This window comes from Megalobrama amblycephala, linkage group LG20, assembly GCF_018812025.1.
Source record: "Megalobrama amblycephala isolate DHTTF-2021 linkage group LG20, ASM1881202v1, whole genome shotgun sequence".
NCBI lineage: Eukaryota > Metazoa > Chordata > Actinopteri > Cypriniformes > Xenocyprididae > Megalobrama > Megalobrama amblycephala.
In genome coordinates, this window is record NC_063063.1 from 13,264,259 (window position 1) to 13,287,513 (window position 23,255).

At 36.9% G+C, this 23,255-nt stretch overlaps 1 protein-coding gene across 3 annotated transcripts; it reads right to left on the reverse strand.

Moving 5' to 3' along the window:
- Positions 1 to 580: 580 nt before the first annotated feature.
- Positions 581 to 23,174, reverse strand: bhlha15 (basic helix-loop-helix family, member a15). 3 transcript variants are annotated; one of them, XM_048171651.1, is made up of 3 exons: positions 23,030 to 23,174; positions 9,383 to 9,506; positions 581 to 2,353 (listed from the first exon to the last, which is right to left on the reverse strand). In XM_048171651.1, exons 2-3 carry the CDS (start codon positions 9,383 to 9,385, stop codon positions 1,769 to 1,771), a joined length of 588 nt encoding a protein of 195 aa, XP_048027608.1. In that variant the 5' UTR covers positions 9,386 to 9,506; positions 23,030 to 23,174; the 3' UTR covers positions 581 to 1,768. The 3 variants fall into 3 exon arrangements, with proteins under 3 accessions (XP_048027608.1, XP_048027607.1, XP_048027609.1); XM_048171650.1 differs by lacking the exon at positions 23,030 to 23,174 and adding an exon at positions 19,355 to 20,790; XM_048171652.1 differs by lacking the exons at positions 9,383 to 9,506; positions 23,030 to 23,174 and adding an exon at positions 2,803 to 3,582.
- Between the last annotated feature and the right edge of the window lie 81 nt (positions 23,175 to 23,255).

Genomic DNA, 23,255 nt, shown 5'->3' on the forward strand with positions numbered 1-23,255 from the left:
GTTAGAGGATCTTAATTTAATATTTATTTGTCTGTGGTCAAATCACAATCGCCCATTCGCTTTTTTTAGTTCTTTATTTGAATCCAGGGGCATTAAATACAAAAATGTCACAGTGTAAGCTACTGAAGCTACTCTACAAGCATTTTATATTGAATATCACACACAAAACAGTTTTAAACAAACACCTGCGTCTGGGATTTTGCAGCTTGGCTGTATTGCCGTTAAACATCAGTTAAAGCGTAAAAGAGTCTGTAATACTTTCATCATCTGCTTGTATCAGGTTATTGGTTATTTATAATTCTTTCTCAAAGCTGTACAAATACACCACGGTTCCAAAGTTTGGGGTCAGTAAGAATTTTTTTGGAAATAAATATATGCTTTTATTCAGCAAGGATGCATTAATGTGACCAAAAGAAACGGTAAAGACTTTGATTTATATTTCAAATGGATGCTGTTCCTTTGAACTTTTTATTCATCAGAGAATCCCGGAAAAAAAAATGTATCAGGGTTTCTACAAAACATTAAGCAGCACAACACTGATAATACAAAACAATACTTGAGCACCAAATCAGCATATTAGAATGATTTCTGAAAGATCTTGTGACGCTGAAGAGTGGCTTTGCCATCACAGGAATAAATTGCATTTTAAAATATATTAAAATAGAAAACAGTTATTTTCATTTGCAATAATATTTCACAATTTAAGCAGACGGGCATCTTTCCAAAACAAATTCTGCCGACCCCAAAGTTTTGAATGGTAGTGTAAATTCAGACACTGTATTTAGTTTTAGCGTGGCAATGTGAAGACAATTTTGCGAAACATTTCTTTTCTCAGGATGTCAGCATATTTCATTCATACATGGACGTGTATGTGGTATAATTATGTTTAAAGGCAGCACAAATTTCAGAAAGTAACAGTATTTATACTAAATCTTTCCAAATGGTTTTTATCAGGATGAATAGTCAGTTTTATTCCTATTCTGCTATGTTGTACATGTGGATGTATAAATTTGGATTATTTATGAGTAATAATGGTTCTAATGTGAAACGGCATTGTGATGTCCTTTATGGGCATTATTTAAGGTTGCTTCTGTACATATAAAGAAATTATATGCAGGCATGAGAGAAAAAAAAAAGATAATATAGTTTTAAATTATTAAATGTAGACATATAACAGGGTAAAGACAGTGGAGTCATTATTTGAGTACAGTAAAATCCTCTCAGTGTCATATGTGCATGGTTCGTGTCCTCAATAAATATGAAATCTGTTCCACAGCTTTGCATTTGTTTTAAATGCTTACCCTATTAAAAGGATAGTTCACCCAAAAATGTTCCAAAGCTTTATGACTGTATGAAGCTGTAAGAGTTCTATGACACAAAAGATGATATTTATCGTCCATACAATGAAAGTCAGGGGGTCCGGTGTAGTTTTGAACCCCATTAACTTTCACAATGGGCATCTTCTTTTGTAATATTTTTGGGTCAACTACATTAAAAACCAGCAGATTGTGCCCCTTCATAATCCAAAGAGTCAAATTAGCTAGATGATGTCAAATATCATCCACATTGTTTGTGGGCAATATGTTGTTACATAAACGGTGCATATTCTGTACATAAATGAGCCTATTTATGGACCAGCTTTAGCTTGTAAACTCAAATGGATCTTTTTGTTTGTCTTAGGAGCTGGTATTCATCATCATGCATGTAGCGTGCACATATTTACACTTGTCATTTAGTGCTCACTGAGTCTGTTCTGTGGCAGTGTGTGTTAGCTGCCCTGGCTGAAGCTGTGAATGTGGCTCAGGTAGTTGGACAGGTCTTCCTCTCCCTCCTCCTGTAGATGCTGCTGATAGCACTGCAGGAGCCGGGAGGCGTTAGTCTCCATGTGACTTTCTGCGTGAGGCAGGCAGGCATTCGACATGCCTAGGATGATGGTGGTTAAGGCCTTGATGTAATTCTTGGCCAGCGTCAGAGTCTCAATCTTGGAAAGTTTCTTGTCTGTTTTGACATGAGGAATGGCCTCCCGTAGGGCCTGAAAGGCGTTGTTGAGTTTGTGCATCCTCTGCCTCTCTCTCTCATTACTCTCCAGCCTGCGGACGTTACGTTCCTTAGCGTTGCCGTGCTGGCGCCTGCGACGCGCGCCCACTCGGGTACGACCATGCCCCTCGCCCCTCAGCGTTCTCCACGTCCCACCCAGCCTCACGGACGCCTCTGAACCCTCCTGCTCGCTGGAACCTGGCTCGGTTTCCAGTGTAAAGTCTGGGTCGTCCTGCTCTGCCCAAGACTGTCTGCCCCGCTTTGACCCCTTTCCTTTGGACTTCATACTTGACTCACCCACACCCTGGTGTAGGCCCTAGAATATTATCATTCACATTTGATTTGAGGAAATGAACATGCAAAAATAACATCATATATCAGTATGAATGGCTTTAATAATGTGGATGCTGAAAATATGCTGGCATATATGAAGAATAAGTAAGGTTAAACTTGTTTTAGCATCCTGCAGCAAATGATTAGATTTGAAGACATACTTCTGGATAATGTGTAATATCCTTCCCTATATTGGTAGCATCTCATATATCCCTGTTTAACTAGTTAAAAACTGAGTTTAATTGTAAAAACAAATTTCTATAATCCTATACATGTATAAAGTGAAAATGAAATTGATAATATTAAGCCATGCTAGTGAACTAGATTCATCAAGTGAGCAACATCCACATCGTCACTACACGTTGTCGCTGCTGTCTTAAAAGCTGTCAATCAATCATCCCTGCTTTCGGGGGGGAAAAAAGTTTTGCTTACCTCGAAATAGATTTCCACCAAACTCGAGAAGATGTTTGCGCGATAAGAGCCTTGCGGAGAGCGATAATTAGCTGACGTGAAGCGCTGTTGTCGTCCTGACAGCCGCAGTCAGAATGAAATGATAACGGTCACGCGCTCTACCTGTTGCTGCTCGATGTCCACGTAGCGCTTTTGTGGCCAATCAAAGGAGGGACCCGTTTCTTCTCGAGTCACCCATGATCTGGCGCAAGCATCGGAAATAGAGATCTGAAACTTTGTTCACGCTTTCAGATGATGATAAAAGCGGTCTGTGATACTGCTGCTGTTGCTGCAGGTGGTTAAAAGCACTATACTTTTATTTTAAAGCTGCGGAGCTGTTAACAATGCAAATCACATAGGCTACTCTGGTGCATTACATTAGTGGGGATTTTCCACTGATAAACTAATACGTTTATTTAGCTTTTTTTATGAAGAAAAAAGCAATATGCAGACATTGCAATGGTGTTTCCTGCAGATGACTGAATTGATAGGTTTTACTATTTCCATGGCACTTTATCAAGTTAAAACGGTGCGTAATATTTGCCTAAACCTTTGCATTTCAAATGGGCCTTGCATACATATCATAAAGCACTTTTCAGAGCTTTACTTTACTGTGATGCCTTCTTGTGCTATATGGTACTTTGGACATTAGGTCCTGCTTTATATTAAGTGGCCTTAACTGTGTATTTACATTTAAATTAATCATTTGATACATTGTACTTATATTTTAGAAATACCAGCATGTAATTACATCTGTAATTAATTTATGTTATTACATTTATAATTACACTGTTGACCCATCCCTTACACCTTACCCCTACCCTTAAACCTACCCATACCACCAAAGCTTTCCCTAACCTTACCCATATCCCACCTCAATAGCAGCAAAAGTGTTTTGCAATTCAGTATGAACCCAATAAATACATTGTACTTATTTTTTGATGTAAGTACATAGTAGTTAAGGCCACTTAATATAAAGTGGGACCGGACATTATTATTATTGTTGTTAATATTATTATATCAGCATTTTTTATTTTTGACATTAGGATCCAGTACTGGTTTCTACATTCTTTATTAAAGCAATTATTCAAAACTAAGGGAACATATATTACAGGAGGTACTTGTAAATTAACTCCTTTTAAAAAAAAAAAATTAAATTTGGCAGAAACATTTATAGATTAAAAATTGATTGTGATTAAAGGGTTAGTTCACCCAAAAATGAAATTTTTGTCATTAATTACTCACCCTCATGTCGTTCCAAACCTGTAAGACCTTCGCTCATCTTTGGAACACCATTTAAGATATTTTTGATGAAATCCGAGAGTTTTTTTTTTTTTTATCTCCAATAGAAAGCAACGGAATCACATTCAAGGTACAGAGATGTAGTAAAGACATTGTTAAAATAGTCCACGTGATTACAGTGGTTCAACCTTAATGTTATGAAGCGACGAGAGATGTGTGCAAAAACAAAACAAAAATAACTTTATTTAACAATTTGAGCTGTTGTCATACGCAGTTGACGTAGCCAACGCAGAGCAGGCTTCTGTGTTCTACGTTAGAACGGCAACTCATTATTGGCCGGCTCCTGCGTCAGCATCACACGCATGTGTCGTGCTGATCACGTGAACAGGTGTCGGCCAATACTGAGCCGGCGTTGGGACGTAAACACGGAAGCCGGCACTGTGTTCACTACGTCAGCATGCGTATGACAACAGCTCAAGTTGTTAAATAAAGTTATTTTTGTTTTGTTTTTGCACACAAAAAGTATTCTTGTCGCTTTATAACATTAAGGTTGAACCACTGTAATCACGTTGACTATTTTAACAATGTCTTTACTACTTTTCTGGGCCTTGAATGTGGTAATTTCGTTGCTTTCGAGAGATAAAAAAACATCTTGGATTTTTAAAAAAAAAAAAAGACATGAGGGTGAGTACTTAATGACAGAAATTTCATTTTTGGATGAACTAACACTTTGAGCTCATTTCCTTCCTCTTCTCTCTCTCTATGGTATGACTTTCTAGGAACATGTTTCTAATTTGTGTCAAAAACAAAAATGTTACTTGAGCCTGTGAGGATATATAAAGCACCAGAACCATGGTTGTCTAAAGAACAAAATGTTAGAAAATAAAAAGTCCTTTGTGGAACCTCTATCAGACTTTTAAACTCTTCTAATTGGAACCTTTATTTGTACAAGTGTGGATGTGTGCAGAGAACCACCCTTTTTATAAACTGTGGTATCAGACAGATCAAACACAGACGTGTTTATTTTGTACCTGGGTACAGCGAACCTGTTCTAAGTGCGCCAGCATTTTTTGCTCTTATGCAAATCATCAGTTGTGTTTTTAATTGTACAGTGTTGCATGAAGCACAAAAAGAAAACATCATAATTCTGAGTATAGATGGATTGTTGATCTTGTCACATAATATAAAGACACTCTAAACATATTACATGTGGTGTGGAACAAACAGGACAGTTTCACAGTTTCTGGGAATAAGTACACTTCACACCTGTTTAACTCACAGCAGCTATCAGCTCAAATGATCCCTCCCCCACATCACTGATGGCCTTGGTCGAGCAGCGTTTGGACACAGGTTGGGCAAAACTGACTCCCTGCTTCGGTTTAGTGTACAAGGACTCAATGCTGAGGCTATGGAAACAGTTTCTATCCCAACCCTCAGTTTATTTAGTGTGGAACCTCCGGTATACACCACTTACACTGATAACAATCTGCCTGTAAGCAAAGACAGCCTCATACAAAAGCAAGCTCACAAACAGGCATAAAAACTATATAAACACACCTAAAGAACACCTGAACATTCATTCATCAAATCCACACAGGTATTCACTTTAGTAGTAGCTTAGTTTATCAGCACTTGGTAGTACTGATATAAGTACCGCAACAGGTATAGTTTACAACTGTACACCATTGTGTTATATTTCAAGATAAGTCTTTGATTTGCATACTCCACACGGAGGTAACTTTAAAGTCCTGCTCACATTTCCCTTGAGTAAATAAGTCACTCATTAGCAACCACATGCTAAGCGCTACATTCCAGTCAGGGGAGCTTGTAAGATTAAATGATAAATGAAAACATTGTTAAAAGCCTAATGGGGTGTTTGATGAGAACTTAGGGTGATAAGAAACCATGTACACAAACTATTTTGATTAGTAAACAAACGTTTCATTGCTCAATCAAGGCCCAAAGCTTACAGTTGGCTGCCTTCAAGGCTAAATGTAAAAATAGCTGTTTAAACATGGAGCCTTTCTCTGCTGCTCTGCACACCTGATGTTTCTTCACACAGGACAGTGTTTAAATGAAGCCAAAGGTAATTTTTTCCACTGAATGAATGTTGAGTTGAAGATTTAGAGGATGTAAACTACCGATTAAAGGGACAGTTCATCAAAATAAAAGTTCTGTCATTTACTAACCCTCATGTTGTTTCCACACCTGTATGATTTTTGGTTACACTTTCATTTTAAGGTATCAGTATTACAGTGTAATTACACATTTAAGTACTGAGTAATAATAATTAACTGTATGTACTTACTATAGGTTTAGGGTTAAATACAGTTATTACTACAGTAACTACATGTGTAACAATGACACTAAAAAAAGTGTTACTGATGTTTTTTTCTACTGTTGGATCACAAAAGGAGATATTTAGCAGAATGTTCACATTGCTCTTTATCATATAACAAAAATAAATGATAATTACTGGCTATAAAACTTCAAAAATGACAAAAAAAAACAACAATGAAATATATTACAAGTTTTTAGGAGTCATATCTGTGAGGGGGAAAAAAGACCAAAATACACAGCGAAATCAACTCTGCATATGTACATATGGTCCCTCTCTATATAGTGTTTAAATAACACTAAAGCAGAGTTAAAGTTAATGAGATAATTAAGCAATTAATTAAGTGATGATTGTGCATTAGTGATGAACACCTGCTGTTAACAAGCAAAATCACTGAAGAAAAGAGAAACACAAGAACTACAACTGACTTCAGTCACAGCCTTATTAATTGCTTAATTATATCATTAACTTTAACTCTGCTTCAGTGTTACTTTAACACTATTTAGAGAGGGCCCATATGTACTCTGAGCAGAGTTGATGGGGATTTTACTGTGTACTTGGTCACCATTCACATTCATTGTATTGAAAAGATCAGAGTGAACATTCATCCTGCATCTACTGCATCATATGAGTTTGGAACAACATGAGGGTGAGCAAATAATGACAGAATTTTCATTTCGGTGCACTATTCCAAAAATGATCTGGTATCTAATATCATTATGCTAATAATGCTCTTTGTTTTACTTCCTCACAATTACACAATGATAAAAAAGACCAGCTAGTTTCAGTGCTTATACACATTTTTAATATCCTAATCTCATTTGAAATGTGAGCAAATAGATGATATTTTCATGTATCACCCATTGATGTCATACTGCCACTTGTGTCATCACACATGATCTGACTGGACAAAACAGCAGCCAGGAACCAGTGCATTAATGCCTGACTCACGCAGCGTCATAAAAGGGGAAAGTGGGGGACAAGTCAGTTTTTCCATGACCGAAAAGCCGGTCAGACGAGAGGGGGGAAAAGTACAGCCTGTTATGTCCGTTTGGCTTGAGCAGCTAAGGAAATGCTGCATCAGATCACATCTTTATACAGAAAACATCTGCAAAAAATCTGTCTATATTATAAATAATACATTATAATAGTTAAATAATATTAGTATATAATAATTATTATACATAATAACAAAGCAAATCATTTTTTTATTTTCACATTTCCGATGAAGATGACTTGCAAAAATGGTGTGTAATATGAACCATTTATCTCATAACATTATACAGACCATGCAAACCATTAATAACCACTGATAATTAATAATAATAATAATAATAAATGTCATGCTTTTGAGAGAAAAGCAGGTCAACACTGACTAATCCTGCAGCTGTAAGGGGATGCCTCGCAGCTTCAGAAGGCATGAATTTGTGCAGTAGGTGTCTCCACCTGCTTTGTAGAGTTGGTTGTTTTCTTGTTAACGTGGATGTGTGTGTCAAAACAGGAAATATTGTCTTCAGCTGCACACACACCAGCCTCTATGCATTACTTGGTAGTGGTAAATATTTGTATAGCAACACGATGTTTCTTTTCACAGGAAACCTGTAAAACCACTTCATGATCTATCTTTAAACACACTGTTGGAACCGAACAGGCTTTACACAATTTTCCTAAAGTTCAGTTGGCTTTCCTGTGAGTTGTGCTCATTCGAAAAATAATATTAATGTGTTTTCAGCTTTGAATGTCAGAATTCAAACTGCATCTGAGGTTTATGAGTGTGACTTGCTTATTTCTTTTCACTGGTGAGGACGTCTTACATAAGAGAAGTGTTCTGAGGGGGTGTTGGCCTGTGGGAGGAGCATCATGCTGTACTTTCCTCCAGACACAGAGAGCAAATTAAAATGGCTACTGTTTTAGCTGTGAGGCTACTAAATGATGCCTCAGTGCAGAGGGTGAAACAACTTCGAAACCTGATATCTTCTCATTTTGAATTACTGAGAAGGAACAATGTTTTCAATTAGAGCAGTCATTCCCAAATCCCAACCTCTTAAGCAGATTCCAGTTTCAGGGACTCCAAAATATTTTTTAGATTTGCTTGGTCAAACCTATAAAAGAACTTATTATATATATATATATATATATATATATATATATATATATATATATATATATATATAGAAACAAAGATTAAAATAAAATATTAAAATAAGAAAACAAATTAACATGTGTACATTTTGTGAATATGAAATAGGTTATGGAAAATACTTTGTTTAACAAGGTTGTTTGCAATAGTTCACTTTATTTGTCTCACAATACAACTCTTTTTCCTATTTTCGTGTCTCATGTCTCAATCAAATATCAAACTAAATGAAGTTATAAAATAAAAAATCTGAAACGGTTTGGGATTAAGCTACTTAGTGAGTCTGACTTTTATTCATACTATCAATGATTTTAGCTTAAATTGAAAAAAATCTAATCTTTATAAATATAAAAAGGCCATTTTAATTATATTAATTAAATACGCTGAATGATGTCAAGTTTAATATGAGTCAGAATTGGTACATTTATGGTTTGGTGTCTATGAAGGGATACTTGAGCCTTACTGGTGTGCTGTTGAGGTAGGCCTACGTGACACAAGAAAACATTGGAAACACTGATTCAGGGTAACTGAGTCCCACCATACATCAGTTTTATTGGGAAGTTGATTCGGTAAGCATGAAAAACAAGTTAAGTTCAGAATCCGCAGGTAAACATTTTTTACGGATGGCCGAACATCCATGCAATCATGTGAAATGCATCAATTATTTTCTCTTGCCCTCTTACTGCAGTGCTTGAATAAATATCGAAGCCAAGCATCAGCGAATGCGCAATAGGAAACATTTCCCCGCCGCTGTCTCTAGGCAACCTTGAAACGGATGACTCAGAGAGCTGACTCAATAGGTACTGTGACGAAGTCAATCAAGAAACACACACACATACACTCACCATCTGTATGCATAGAGGAAATCTCTCAGTTGAGGTAGAGAACTAATCCCTGCTTCTTTACCTACTGGCTCAACACCTCTGTGTTGATATCTTCTGACATGCTGAACCCAGCCTTCTCCACACCCTGTAAATAAATACAAACATGCACTTACTCGAAAACTTTGTTGAAACAACTACTTACCAAACATCCTACATTAATAAGCTAAGCATTTTAGCTTATTTAATAAAGATGTGTATCACCTCATCTTGCTGGTAAGATTGACTTCAAATATCAAATCAATGTCACCAGCATGCAGTTAAAGAATTGCAGAAATGCATAGATCATTTTGACTGCAAGTTTTGTTTGTAAATGGCTGAAATCAAATAATTATTTTCCATGTAGCTTTGAAGGTGTCTAACCCTGCAGACACTGGCAATTTATTCTACGATATAAAATACATAAATTTCACCATATCACCATGAATCCAAAATTAACAATTTCTAACATTATTTCTTTATAAGTTCATGTGCTCTCATAATATTTCATCAAAATAACGTCCCCTTTCCCTTGCAGCAACATCTATTCTCTTCTCTGATGACGTGTTTACAGACTTGAGGGCGGGACAAACTGTCACTCACATGAGATCACTGCAATAGAGTGAAACAGTGCCAGCCCACTTTTTCAGCAGCTTTGATTCCGACCGGGAGTATTTTTTCCATTCATCTCTGCTAACAAATAACAGATTACTCTGATAACAGATTACTAAATTGTAATGTTGACATGCATTTTCTGTAAAGCTGCTTTGAAACGATATGTATTGTGAAAAGCGCTATACAAATAAACATGAATTGAATTGAATTGAATAAGCCATGAACCAAACCAATCAGCTATGAGGTGAATCATAACATTACAAACTTTGATTTGAAGCAAAAAAGTAAATGAAAAACAGAAATATAAATATAAATGTAAATATAAAATATAAAAATACAAAGGTACAACTTAAGCCCCAAAACAGCATTGTGAACAGCATAATCAAAGAAAAAAGGAGAAATACAGAACCACTCATTTTATATATATATATATATTCAAAAGTTTAAGTATTTTGAGATCGTATAGGAGACCAACTTGATTACGTCATTTACGGTGCTTCATGGGAGTGGGCGGAGCTAAAGAGTTATTTTGGCACATTTTGTTTGCTCTCTGATTGGTGGAATTTTCTGTACAGGTAATGTACCTAGAAAACACAAGACATCTTCTTTCTTTTTTTTTTTTTACAACTTTTCACAATATTTTGTATTTTGGCTGTAATTAGGTAATGTTGTAGTACAACATTTTTAAAAATGTTTATTGGGTGATGCTCAATTCCTGCTGGAGTTAATATGTGTACTTTCTGTGTTTTTTGTGACCCTGCTGAGTGTTATTAACATAGCATTTAATTGTCTGATAGTCATGCCTTAATTAGAGTGTTGTATCCTTCTCATGGGCATTTCATTATTTTGGACTTTTCATTGTCAGTTAAATCTCTTTTTTGGCCAATTTTACCTGTAGAAAAAATCTCTAATAAGGCGTTTTTCACTTTTAAGGGTTAATTCACCCAAAAAATTCTGTAATTAATTACTCACCCTCATGTCGTTCCACACCATAAGACCTTCGTTCATCTTCAGAACACAAATTAAGATATTTTTGATGAAATCCGAGAGGTTTCTGATCCCCAAGAGAAAGCAACATAATTACCACATTCAAGGTATAGAAAATTAGTAAAGACATCGTTAAAATAGTCCACGTGACTACAGTGGTTCAACCTTAATGTTATGAAGCGACGAGCAGAGCTTCCAGGGCTGGTGTTGTGCCGAATTCTGACCCCCGCCAAATTATTACCCCTTAGTATTGGTAGGTTTAGGATTAAGTGTGGGGGAAGGGTTAGGATTAGGAGTGGGGTTAAGCCCAAAGTATAGTTCACTTTTTATGCGTACACGAAGGGTCAGCTTACAGTGTGCGTGATGTGTACTGTACCCGCACCGCCGGATTTTTGAAACCACGCATACTTGTACAGACGTTGCACATGCGCATTTAATTTTTTGCAGTAATTAGTTTATCCACAAGCTGGCAACTGTGCCCTGGGGGTGTCAATTCACAAGAGAGTCAAAGAAAAACTGCATAAACAGAACAGACCGGAACACATGCAAGCTACAGCAACAACGGAGGCCTACATAGACGAGAGATTGTGTGAAGAGGTTAGAAAGTACCCTCATTTGAACAGCGAACAGCATTTGAGCGAGTCTACTGCCCTGTCCCAAATGGCACACCTCATGTTAAATTTCGGTCTTGTGGACTTACAATGGCCACTGCATGCGTGTGTCCGCTATACGCCATTGATGCTGAGCCCGCAAGCCTGCACGCTAAGCAGAGGACTTCTACTTAGGCTCAGAGGAAGACCATGAGGGTTTATGGTGCCATTTGGGACAGGGCCTACAACATAACCAGCGTAGGACACATGGAAGAGAAGAAATTGTTGAATAAAGTCATTATTTTTGTTTTGTTTTTGCACACAAAAAGTATTCTTGTAGTTTCATTAAATTTGATCAACTGTAGTCATATGGACTATTTTAACAACGTCTTTACTACTTTTCTGGATCTTGAATGATGGTATTACGTTGCTTTCACTTGGGGATCAGAAACCTCTCGGATTTTATCAAAAATATCTTAATCTGTGTTCCGAAGGTGAACAAAGTCTTACGGGTGTGGAACGACACAAGGGTGAGTAATTAAAGGGTTAGTTCACCCAAAAATGAAAATTCTGTCATTTATTACTTACCCTCATGCCGTTCCACACCCGAAAGACCTTCGTTAATCTTCTTCAGAACACAAATTAAGATATTTTAGTTGAAATCCGATAGCTCCGTGAGGCCTCCATAGGGAGTAATGGACACTTCCTCTCTCAAGATCCATAAAGGTACTAAAAACATATTTAAAACAGTTCATGTGAGTACAGTGGTTCAATATTAATATTATAAAGCGACGAGAATATTTTGGGAGCGCCAAAAAAAACTAAATAACGACTTATTTAGTGATGGCCGATTTCAAAACACTGCTTCAGGAAGCATCGGAGCACAGATGAATCAGTCCCTGCGTTCCATTCAGAAGGGCTCATCCCTATGCCCTAATCCCTTCAAAGGGTTTACCCTCCGGAGTGAGAGCTTCGAAGGGATTAAGGGTGTAGGGGTCAAAAAACAACTCTTCATTTGGAACGCACTTCTGCGTCATCTTAACGAGACAATCAAAGAGGAGTAAATTGTGCAAGCTGCGCCCCTTGTTTAACGTTAGTGTATTTATTTATTTATTTTAGGTTTATCGCACCATGTATATTGTATCTATGTATTTGAAACATTTGAATGGACTGATAAAAGGAGCTGTAAAGTATTTTTGTTAAAGTACAATGTCGTTTTGACCATAATAATGTACCAAATCTAACTCGTATAAATATTACAGTAGTATAGAAAAATACTATACATATAGGTATAGGTAACATTATAGGTAAAATCGAAGTCGAAATCGGAGTCTCCGGTACTCATTCTGTCTACGGGTGTAAACTGTTATCTCACATTTTTTTTACCTCGGCTTTCAAGATTTTATGGTCATCTAACTTCCCTGTGCAAAGGATCATGGGGGTCCGAAGTGTCCATCAGTTGTACCCTTTGAAATCCTTCATTCCGAAGGGCCCTTTGAAGTGGCCAGTTTTGAGCACTTCGGTTTGGAACGACCCTTCAATATGGCGGCCATGATTATTTTCACTCCGAAGTGCCCTTCGGAGGGCGATATATCTCGTTTGGAACCGGGTGAGTGTGTCGAATCTGCTGTTCGGAGCGCTAAAGTCACGTGATTTCAGCCGTTGGCAGTTTGACACGCGATCTGAATCATGATTCGGCACACTGATTCATTATGCTCCGATGCTTCATGAAGCATTGTTTTGAAATAGGCCATCACTAAATAAGTCGTTATTTTGTTTTTTTGGCGCTCCAAAAATATTCTCGTCACTTTATAATATTAATATTGAACCACTGTACTCACATGAACTGATTTAAATATGTTTTTAGTACTTTATGGATCTTGAGAGAGGAAGTGTCCATTGCTCCCTACGGAGGCCTCACGGAGCCATCGGATTTCAACTAAAATATCTTAATTTGTGTTCTGAAGATTAACGAAGGTCTTACGGGTGTGGAACGGCATGAGGGTAAGTAATAAATGACAGAATTTTCATTTTTGGGTGAACTAACCCTTTAAGACAAACCTTCCTTCACTAACAATTACAGTCCTAATAGTAACTGTTAAGATTAATGTGGTTTGAAATTGGTAAATTGTGCTTTGAAAAATATATAATCAGAAAATGGACTTGCCTAATAATTAACCACTCGCTGTAGTAGTACTGTAGAAGTTTTTTGGTCCTCCTCCGGTAAGCAGTAAACAGCAATCAAAGGACAAACAAAATTACAGCATTTGCTCAAACTGAATTCCACAAAGACTCCAGATTTAACCTCATGACTTTCTGCTCTTTTTCATGCATGTAACAAATACAGACAAGGTCCTGGATTGGGCCTGGCGTCCTCTGCTGGACATTGTAGAAAACACAACCTTAATTTGAATTTACGGACACCCAGTGGCCAATCATGAACACAACACCTTATGAAGAATACTAATGTAGTCGAAAACTGACTTTCTCTGATGTTTTTGAGTATTTTTTGTGCATATTTAAATATATAAGTAGGCTTTATTTATATAAATAATATATTTCAGAGTCAGTAAAGTAATTACTGACTTTGAAATATATTACTGGCCTTGCAGAACATAATTGCCTAAGATGTTACTCATTTATTAGCCTACTAATGAGAGTGGAATATTTAGATTATACAGATACAAGACATGAACTTAGCGCAATACCACAGTTTCTCTGAGGCATCTTTGCGCTGCAGACCAGGATGAGGGAAGCTCTATCTCTGAGGACACATGCACAGGATGCCCAAGGTGCTCCTCTGGCAACAAAATCACTGATGCTGGAGTTTTACTCAACACACTCATTCAGCATCAGGATATTGTTCCCAGCTGGCAACAGATACACGCATGCACGCACTCCCATCAGGCCTGAGCATGGGGAGGAGCAAACATGCAGCTGGTAGTTCAATCAGATGCATGACAAGAAGGTACAGGGAGCCTCGGGTTTCTTCATGGGGAATTTCGTACACTTGTCATGGTTTTGCTCCAAGCTTCTGAAACTGAAGACCAGCTGAAAGGGTCAGAGAGAGGGCTGCTAATGGAGCAAATTAGTAAGGTATTATTGCTAAACCAGAGGTTCTTAATCTTTATATATGTTTCTAAAGAGGATGTTTAAAAAATAAAAAAAAGAGAGAGAGCCTGCATCATGCTACCTCACACAACTTTTATCAAATAAAATATCATGAATACCAGTACAACTAAAGCTCTGAGAATAAAGTTCTCACATATAAATAATTTAGGATCATGTTTCACTCTCAGAAAAAGTGCTTCTGTGTCTTTTTCATAAATCACTGAGGGGAATGTGCTCATCCTGAAAGAAGTTGCACTATGGTGACGGACCTTGTAGGGGTCCCGAAGCCTAGCGTGCAAAAAGGGAGGAGGTTCACTATTTTAAGTGGGTTTGTGCTGATCTTCCCACCATTTGAGTAGTAACACTTCACAAAAAAAGGGGCCCAGAACCTCATGCTATCCTTTTACACGTGAAGAGCAGAATCATCATATCTCTCAAACAGATGATAAGTGACACCAAACAATCCATGAGAGCTGTGTAATTGGATGCCTTTGGGCTTATTCTGAGCATGCAAATCAGAGCCAGTGGCGCTGAGAGTTACATGCCCCACTACAACATCAACTCCATTCGTCTGGTGCCCCATTGCATTATGGGTAGGGGACAAAAATGAAACGTCAGCCTTGGCTGTCGTAACCTTTTTTGGAAAAGTTGGGAAGTGCCTTGTACAGCAGCTTTGGTGTACAGACGGTCTGAATAGTGTGAGTAATTCAAGATGGATTTGTAAACACAAATATATTACCACCTTCTGCTTAAATTAAAACTGTGCCTTACGTTGCCTCATTATTTTATGTGTTTATAAAGTAGTCCAATGATCTGCCAATAAAATTTCAAGCCATAGTAAGCCATTTGAATTTAATACATCTCACAATAATAATTTTCTCTTCTCAGTTTCAGCTATGTAATCTTTAAATCCCCCCATTTTATTTTATAATAAATATGTTAAAAATGTTATTCATATATATATATATATATATATATATATATATATATATATATATATTTAATATGCTATTTACACAATTATTGGTTACTCTTAATTTAAAGGTGTCTTAGTTACAGTGTAATTATTCATTGAAGCACTGATTGATATAGGCTACTATTGTAATTTTTGTGTAAAAATTTGAATTCTATAGGCTATATATATATATATTCTGTTTTTTTTTAGTGAAAGTTGTAATTAAAGTTTTGGTAATTTGTTGTATTTTTGTCAGTTTATTTATTTTTGTCTATATATAGTTTTTATTCATTTTTAGTTTGTTTATATAATTTTAGTTGTTTTAGAACTTCAACTTAAAGGCCTTGTTTACACTACTGCGTTTTTGTTTTAAAGCGGCATTTTAAAATGAAATTGATCCTCGTCTACACTGGCGTTTCAACAGCATTTCAGAAACGATCTCTGTGAGTCTGCACTACACAACTGAAAACGCATGTCACATGACTGATCATGCACACTGGGCATGCGCATACAAGTGTTAACAGTAGGTACAGTAGGCAGCTGCAGTATTAAAAAAATGCCGAGTTTAACTGCACAATGGCTGCTAAAAATGACAACAAAACCAGCAAAGATTGCAATTCAGTCTCCATGTTATTGTTCACACGGTCGTTAAGGATGGCCACGCCATCGTTTTCAAAAGTCTCCGTTTTGGTCCGTTAACGTTATACTGAAACGCAACCCTGGCGTTTTCAAACTAAAATGGGCACTGTAGCGTTTTCAAAAGTCTCAAAAACGCCGACGTAGTATAAACGACAGGCATAACCGTAGCAAAACTTATGACTTTTAAAATGAAAACGGGGCCTAAATGAAAATGCCAAATGTTGCGACTAGCTGAAATAAAATAATTTATTATTTTAAAAAAAAAAAGGTTTTTTTTATTTATTTTATTTCAGTTCACATTTATTTTATGGTTTTAGTTACTGGGTTACTGGGTCTGGGTTGATTTGGAACTACTGAACAGTCTAATTTAGAGTGGTAGGAAGTTAGCTGTTAGCCATATTAGCGATAGCTGCAACAGAGAGGCCAGTTGAGGCTAACTCCACTCGTACTATTTACAGTCCTCTTGGTATGGCATGACTGAAGACGCATGTCCACTGAGGATGAACATACAGTATTACCTGACAAAACCCCAAACACCAAACTTCATATAGGCCTACTCTCTCATAAAATTGGACACTAGTTGGACTGTTAAAAAAACAAATCCTATCTTAATGAAGTCAAACATCAGTTTGAAGGGAATATTAGTTGTAAATAAAAATTACAAACACCTTTTTATATAAAAGCTATGTATACTTTGTACAGTGAGAGTCCCTCTAGTGGATCCTGAGGTGAAGTGTCTTCACGTTTGGCTCCAATATTTTCCATTACACCTCAGTTTTTCTGTCACCTTGACAGTGGATTGAGAATACGTGATATTTTAGAGTATTATTATTTAGCTATCAAGAATATTTCCTAGTGATATGGTGAGATTTTGAGAATAAAATGGACTGAAGTATTATTTTAGAGATGCCAAAACACTCATTTGAAGTGAGCCTCAACTATATGATTATAATAGTTGTATTTTATTAGAGAGTTAAAATAGCAATCAGACCAAGAATACATTTTTACAGGGAACATATCAAAGTGTAGCACTCTGTATTCTCAGTTGTCAGCTTATAGAAGCTATATAAGGCCAGGGATGTTCAGTAGATTTTGCTATATGCTGTGTCACTATAATTTAAAAATAAAAAAGCTCTGTCAGTCTCGGCAGTCTGCCTGCCTTTGCTCTGCAGTCTTGGATCAGGTTTAGGGTACTGTAGGTTAGAGGACACGCTGATTAGTGAAAATTATTATTTATTTTTAAATTTGCTATTCCTCAAATTAGTTTTTCAGAAAGACTTATACAAGATGTGCACGTGTTGAGCTGCTTTTATGCACAAGAAATTAGATAAGAGAAGGGTTAATACAGAGAACCATCTGCTAAAGAAATCTGTTATTTTGGAAGGCATCCAGAAATCCTTTAAATATTCTAGATCCTACTTTATGTTGTTGTGAGTTACTTTTATAACCTTCACTGTTAACTCACATTACTACATGATATAATGCTGATCATTAGTTTCATTTAGTCTTTTTAATAAAATGAAATGGGATTAAAAGCAATAAAATCATTTTTGCACAGCTTCTCTAAACTAAAGTCCATCTTAATTTTCATGTCATTCTGTTTTTAAATATTATTTTAATTAAAGTTAAAAAAATTTATTTGACAAACTTTAATGGCAAGTCTGATATTGGGTTTAAAGTGTTGAATCACACATCTGCACCTTTGCCCTATAAACTGTAAGCCTAGTATGTTTTACTTACTGCACCCCTTACTTTCTATTTACCCCTCTTCACTCTGTTTACAAGATAGAGTTAAAGAAAAAATGTCACCTGTTTTAAGTCTGGCAGACGTCTCACTTACTGGAGCACTGAAACTGCCACATGAGATCTGTACCAGGCTGAGAACATGTACGTGATCTCAAAATAGAGAAAAGAAAAAACATTTATGAAATAAAATGCTATAAAAATGCGATGCCAGGTTTGTATCTAGTGTCATGGCTGGGTGCTGCCATTCTGCTAAGTGTGAAGTCCATCCAAGAGATACTGTCATACTCATAAAAACAAGAGCCAGGCCTGCGGCGGCTCAGGGAAACCCCAAAGACACTGTACAAGCAGAGGGACAGTCACAGAGTCGTAATGGAACTGGCATGCCCTGCTCCTGTTGCATAGCTCACTGCATTTCGCTCCAAAACCCACTGAATGAAAGACACTACTTGGGACCGCTTTAACAGACTGCCCACACAAATGATAAAATGTGTGGCTATGCACATGCACATTGAGCTTAAAGAGAGCCCAGATCACAAACTCTATTGAGCACACACTGTAAAAAAGAATTGTTGGTTTAACTTAAGTTACCTGGTTGCCTTAAAAAAAATTTGTTCAAATTTGAGTTAATACAATGATTGATTTAATCAACAGAAACTCAAAATATTAAGTTATCTGAACCACATTAATTATCTAAGTTGATTTGACAAAATTGTTGTGATAACAAATCATGAAAAAAATTTTTTACAGTGCAGTTAGCGCTATGATTAACACTTTAGCATTCTTTCAAAATGATTAAAAACCAACATTCCACCAAGAACAGCTGGTGTGATTTTACACACAAACATCCATTCCTTTAATGCAATCTGTTTGGCGATCTTAAAAGGAGACAAGCATTGTTAATAATGACGTTATTAAGTTAGCAGTCAGTATTAGCTCATTTGTGTGCTGAGCACTTCTGCTAAGTGATTTCAAAAAGCTTAAAAATCCTTAACAGCTGTTACTGAGAAGCTTGTTTTTGCATTTTTAACTGTGAAACAGAAAGGTATCATCATATGGCCATCTCTTTTCACAGTCAGAACACTCTTAGTGCTAAATCCAGGTCATCAGAATATTGTTTATGGCATTCATAACCATTATCAGTCTGAATAATAATAATAATCGTTTTTATCCATACACTTAAAGTCAATGGAGACCAAAGTTGTTTCGGACACTATTGACTTTCATTGTATGGACAAATTTAAAACACCTCTTTTGTCTGTGTCGTACAGGTTTGTAATGATATGACGGTGACGGTCATTTTTGCGTAAACTATACCTTTAAGTAAGTCACAGCCTGCAAAACCAGATGAAAAGACCTCTTTTTGCATGTCAGCATGGCATTGGGAAAGACCTGGAGCTCCTGGGGGGCTTTTCTAATTTTCAGCGGCACGAAACCCACTGCTCACAGGCTTTGTTGGAGATAGAGGACATGAGATCCAAGTGTCCAACTCTGTGGCATGACACATGAGTGGCATTACTCAACTGATCCAAGTCTTGGTGATCTCATTGTGGAGGTCCAAGACTCTCTCTGGCCTTTTGCCACTTTTACAGACCCCCAAGGGGCATATCAACAATCAGCACAAGGGGAATTCGCAGCCTGGCAAGATAGGCTGCTCAATTAGCGCCTTCATTTCACAGTCATGGAAGTGGAGCAGTCTATGGCTGCGTCGCTCACGTGCGGGGGGGGTGGTCGTGGGACAGGTGTTGCGTAAGGCCTCATTTCATCTGTGTGTAAATCATACGGTGAGCCCAAATGTGCTCTAAATGTGTTTGTTTTGTGTGTGCTTTCAGATTTACGGCTAATGATGTGATCTGGGCCGAGGTCACCTCAGGGTGTTCATACATGCACACACAAACATTTCAACTACACACACTTGGTGTTGAGTGATTAATGTCAGGGAAGAGGAGGGGCGGGAACTGAAACTGAGGCGGCCGTCTTGGCTAAATCTGAGAGTCCCATCGGCATGCTTCCATCACAGCTGGTCAGCTGGAAATAGATAGAGATGCAACTAAACCCGAGAGACATGGAACAGTACAGTCTCTGACCTCGTTTATGAAAGACATGATCAGCTTTAATTAGGGACAGCTTTTGAAAGGTATTCCCACCATGAGAATCCCTCATTGTAACTGTCTAATGCTCCGATGACAATGCTGTTGGCGGATCAAGAACAATTGATGATGCATCAGATGAGTTGTAAATCTATCAAGAGAGGCTTAGTGAGAAATCTCAGTCTGTTACTAAGATCCTTGGCGTGGAAAAAAGCATCTCAAAATAAAACAGGGCGTGTTCCAAACATGTAATGATTTTGCAACACATTGCTCACTTATCAGCTTATTAATCATTTCTTTTACTACACCCTGTAGTAAGTATTTATGAAAATAATCACAGGAATGAATGAATGCATACATGGAAATTGATGCATAAAGTGTATATTTCAAGATTCTGAGGGATATTGATAACATTTGTTAACATGATCTAACAATGTGCAATATATTCTTACAGCATTTATTAACCTTTGTTAATCTTAGTTAACAAAGGTTAATAAATGTTCATATTAGTTCACTGTACATTAACATATATTACTTTTGATCTTAAAGGGTTAGTTCACCCAAAAATGAAAATTCTGTCATTATTTACTCACCCTCATGTTGTTCTACACCGATAAAACCTTCGTTCATCTTTGGAACACAAATTAAGATATTTTTGATAAAATCCTATGGCTCAGTGAGGCTTCATTGCCACTCCAATTAACACTTTCAGATGCCCAGAAAGGTATTAAAGACATATTTAAAACAGTTAAAGGAACACGCCACTTTTTTTGAAAATAGGCTCATTTTCCAACTCCCCTAGAGTTAAACAGTTGAGATTTACTGTTTTCAAATCCATTCAGCCGATCTCCGGGTCTGGCGGTACCACTTTTAGCATAGCTTAGCATAGTTCATTGAATCTGATTAGACCGTTAGCATCTTGCTCAAAAATGACCAAAGAGTTTCGTTATTTTTCCTATTTAAAACTTGACTCTTCTGTAGTTACATCGTGTACTAAGACCGACGGAAAATGAAAAGTTGCGATTTTCTAGGCTGATATGGCTAGGAACTATACTCTCATTCCGGCGTAATAATCAAGGAACTTTGCTGCCGTACCATGGGTGCAGCAGGCGCGATGATATTACGCCACGCCTCTCACAAATGTCTCCATGGTTGTAAAGGCACGCTCCCTGTGCAAGCAGGGGGGTCACAGCTACTGCGTAATATCATTGCGTCTGCTGCACCCATGGTACGGCAGCAAAGTTCCTTGATTATTATGTCGGAATGAGAGTATAGTTTCAAGCCATATTGGTGTAAAAACTTTTCATTTTCCGTCGGTCTTAGTACACAATGTAATTACAGAAGAGTCAAGTTTTAAATAGGAAAAATATCGAAACTCTTTGGTTGTTTTTGAGTGAGATGCTAACGGTCTAATCAGATTCAATGAACTATGCTAAGCTATGCTAAAAGTGGTACCGCCAGACCCGGAGATCGGCTGAATGGATTTGAAAACGGTAAAACTCAACTGTTTAACTCTAGGGGAGTTGGAAAATGAGCCTATTTTCAAAAAAAGTGGAGTGTTCTTTTAATGTGAGTACAGTGGTTCAACCTTACCAGCTTCGAAGCTTTACGAATCTTGTGTTTTGAATCAGTGGTTTGGAGCATGTATCAAACTGCCAAAGTCACGTGATTTCAGTAAATGAGTCTTTGTTAGGTCATAAGTGTTTCAAAAATTTCAATTGGTTCACCACTGGGGGGCGTAACTTTGGCAGTTTGATACACACTCCGAACCACTGAATCGAAACAAAAGATTTGTAAAGCTTCGAAGCTTCATGAAGCAGTGTTTTGAAATCGCCCATCATTAGATATTGTTGAATAAAGTCGTTATTTTGTTTTTTTGGTGCACAAAAAGTATTCTCGTCCTTTCATAACATTAAGGTTTTTGGGTGAACTAACCCTTTAACATATTAAACACTGTAGAAGTATTGTTCATTAATAACAAATGAAACCTTGAAAGTTTGAAACTTGTAATGTTATTTCTCACAAAAATGAAAATTGTCATCATTTACTCACCTTCATGTCTTTCCAAACTTGTATGACCTTATTTTGATAACAGAATTTTCTTTTTCTTTTTTTTTTTTTGGTGAACTATCCCTTTAATGAACAATGTGCATCCATCATCATTTTGCCTTTTTAAATCCGTCTGACAAATACATTTTTAAAAGTACAAATATTCCATAAAAGCTCATAAAATATAAAATACATGCAAAATAATTATAAAAGAAACTGTTGTTTTAAATCACATGACATGACATGTCATTCAAAACATCATATATCAAGTATTTTCCCAAAGCATCAACTACCTAGACTCTCATAAAAATGTGCAAAAATTGTACTTTTAGGGGTGCAACCGCTTGTTACTGAAGCAATACACTGAATTTGACATATTTGTATCTTATTTACCCCAAAATGTTCAATACTAGTACTTTAAGGATACATATTACTACTAAGGTTATGTACATTTTTTATGGGTAAGTACAAAGTCATCCCTTTTTGAGTACCGTCATTCAGTGACAAGCTGTTGTACCCTTAAAGACACATTTTTTTCCTGAGCTTAACATGTTCAGTTACTAAAAAGGGCTGCCATATACATTCAGTCATGACAAGAGGCAATCAACACTCATCAACAATGAACAACCACCATTAAGTTGGTTTGTCCCCTAACACTAGCACACTATTCACACTATAAAACAACCATCTTGTCATTAAATATACATTTTACACAGTCATTAACGCTGTTCTTAAAACAATAAAGACTCAAGAGAAGCAAAAAATTGAATATTTCCTACTATTTCGTTAAATTGTACAGATTTAAATCAATATTATGCCAAATAATATTTTATTCTAAATCACCTTCACTCACCAGGTCAAATCTTTCCTCTGTCCCTTTAGAAATAGTTTATAATACGATATGGCTCCAAATGCTCTTAATGCACCTGATGTAATGTATAAGCAAGGACAAAGAAAAAGGTGTTATTGAGAATATAAAAAGTCCAGCCCCGATCTCCCTCAAATCCCTGTCACTCAGGAAACATGGCCTTCCTGCAAACAAGAGGTAGTATGGAACGGGACAAGGCCACAAGGGCAGG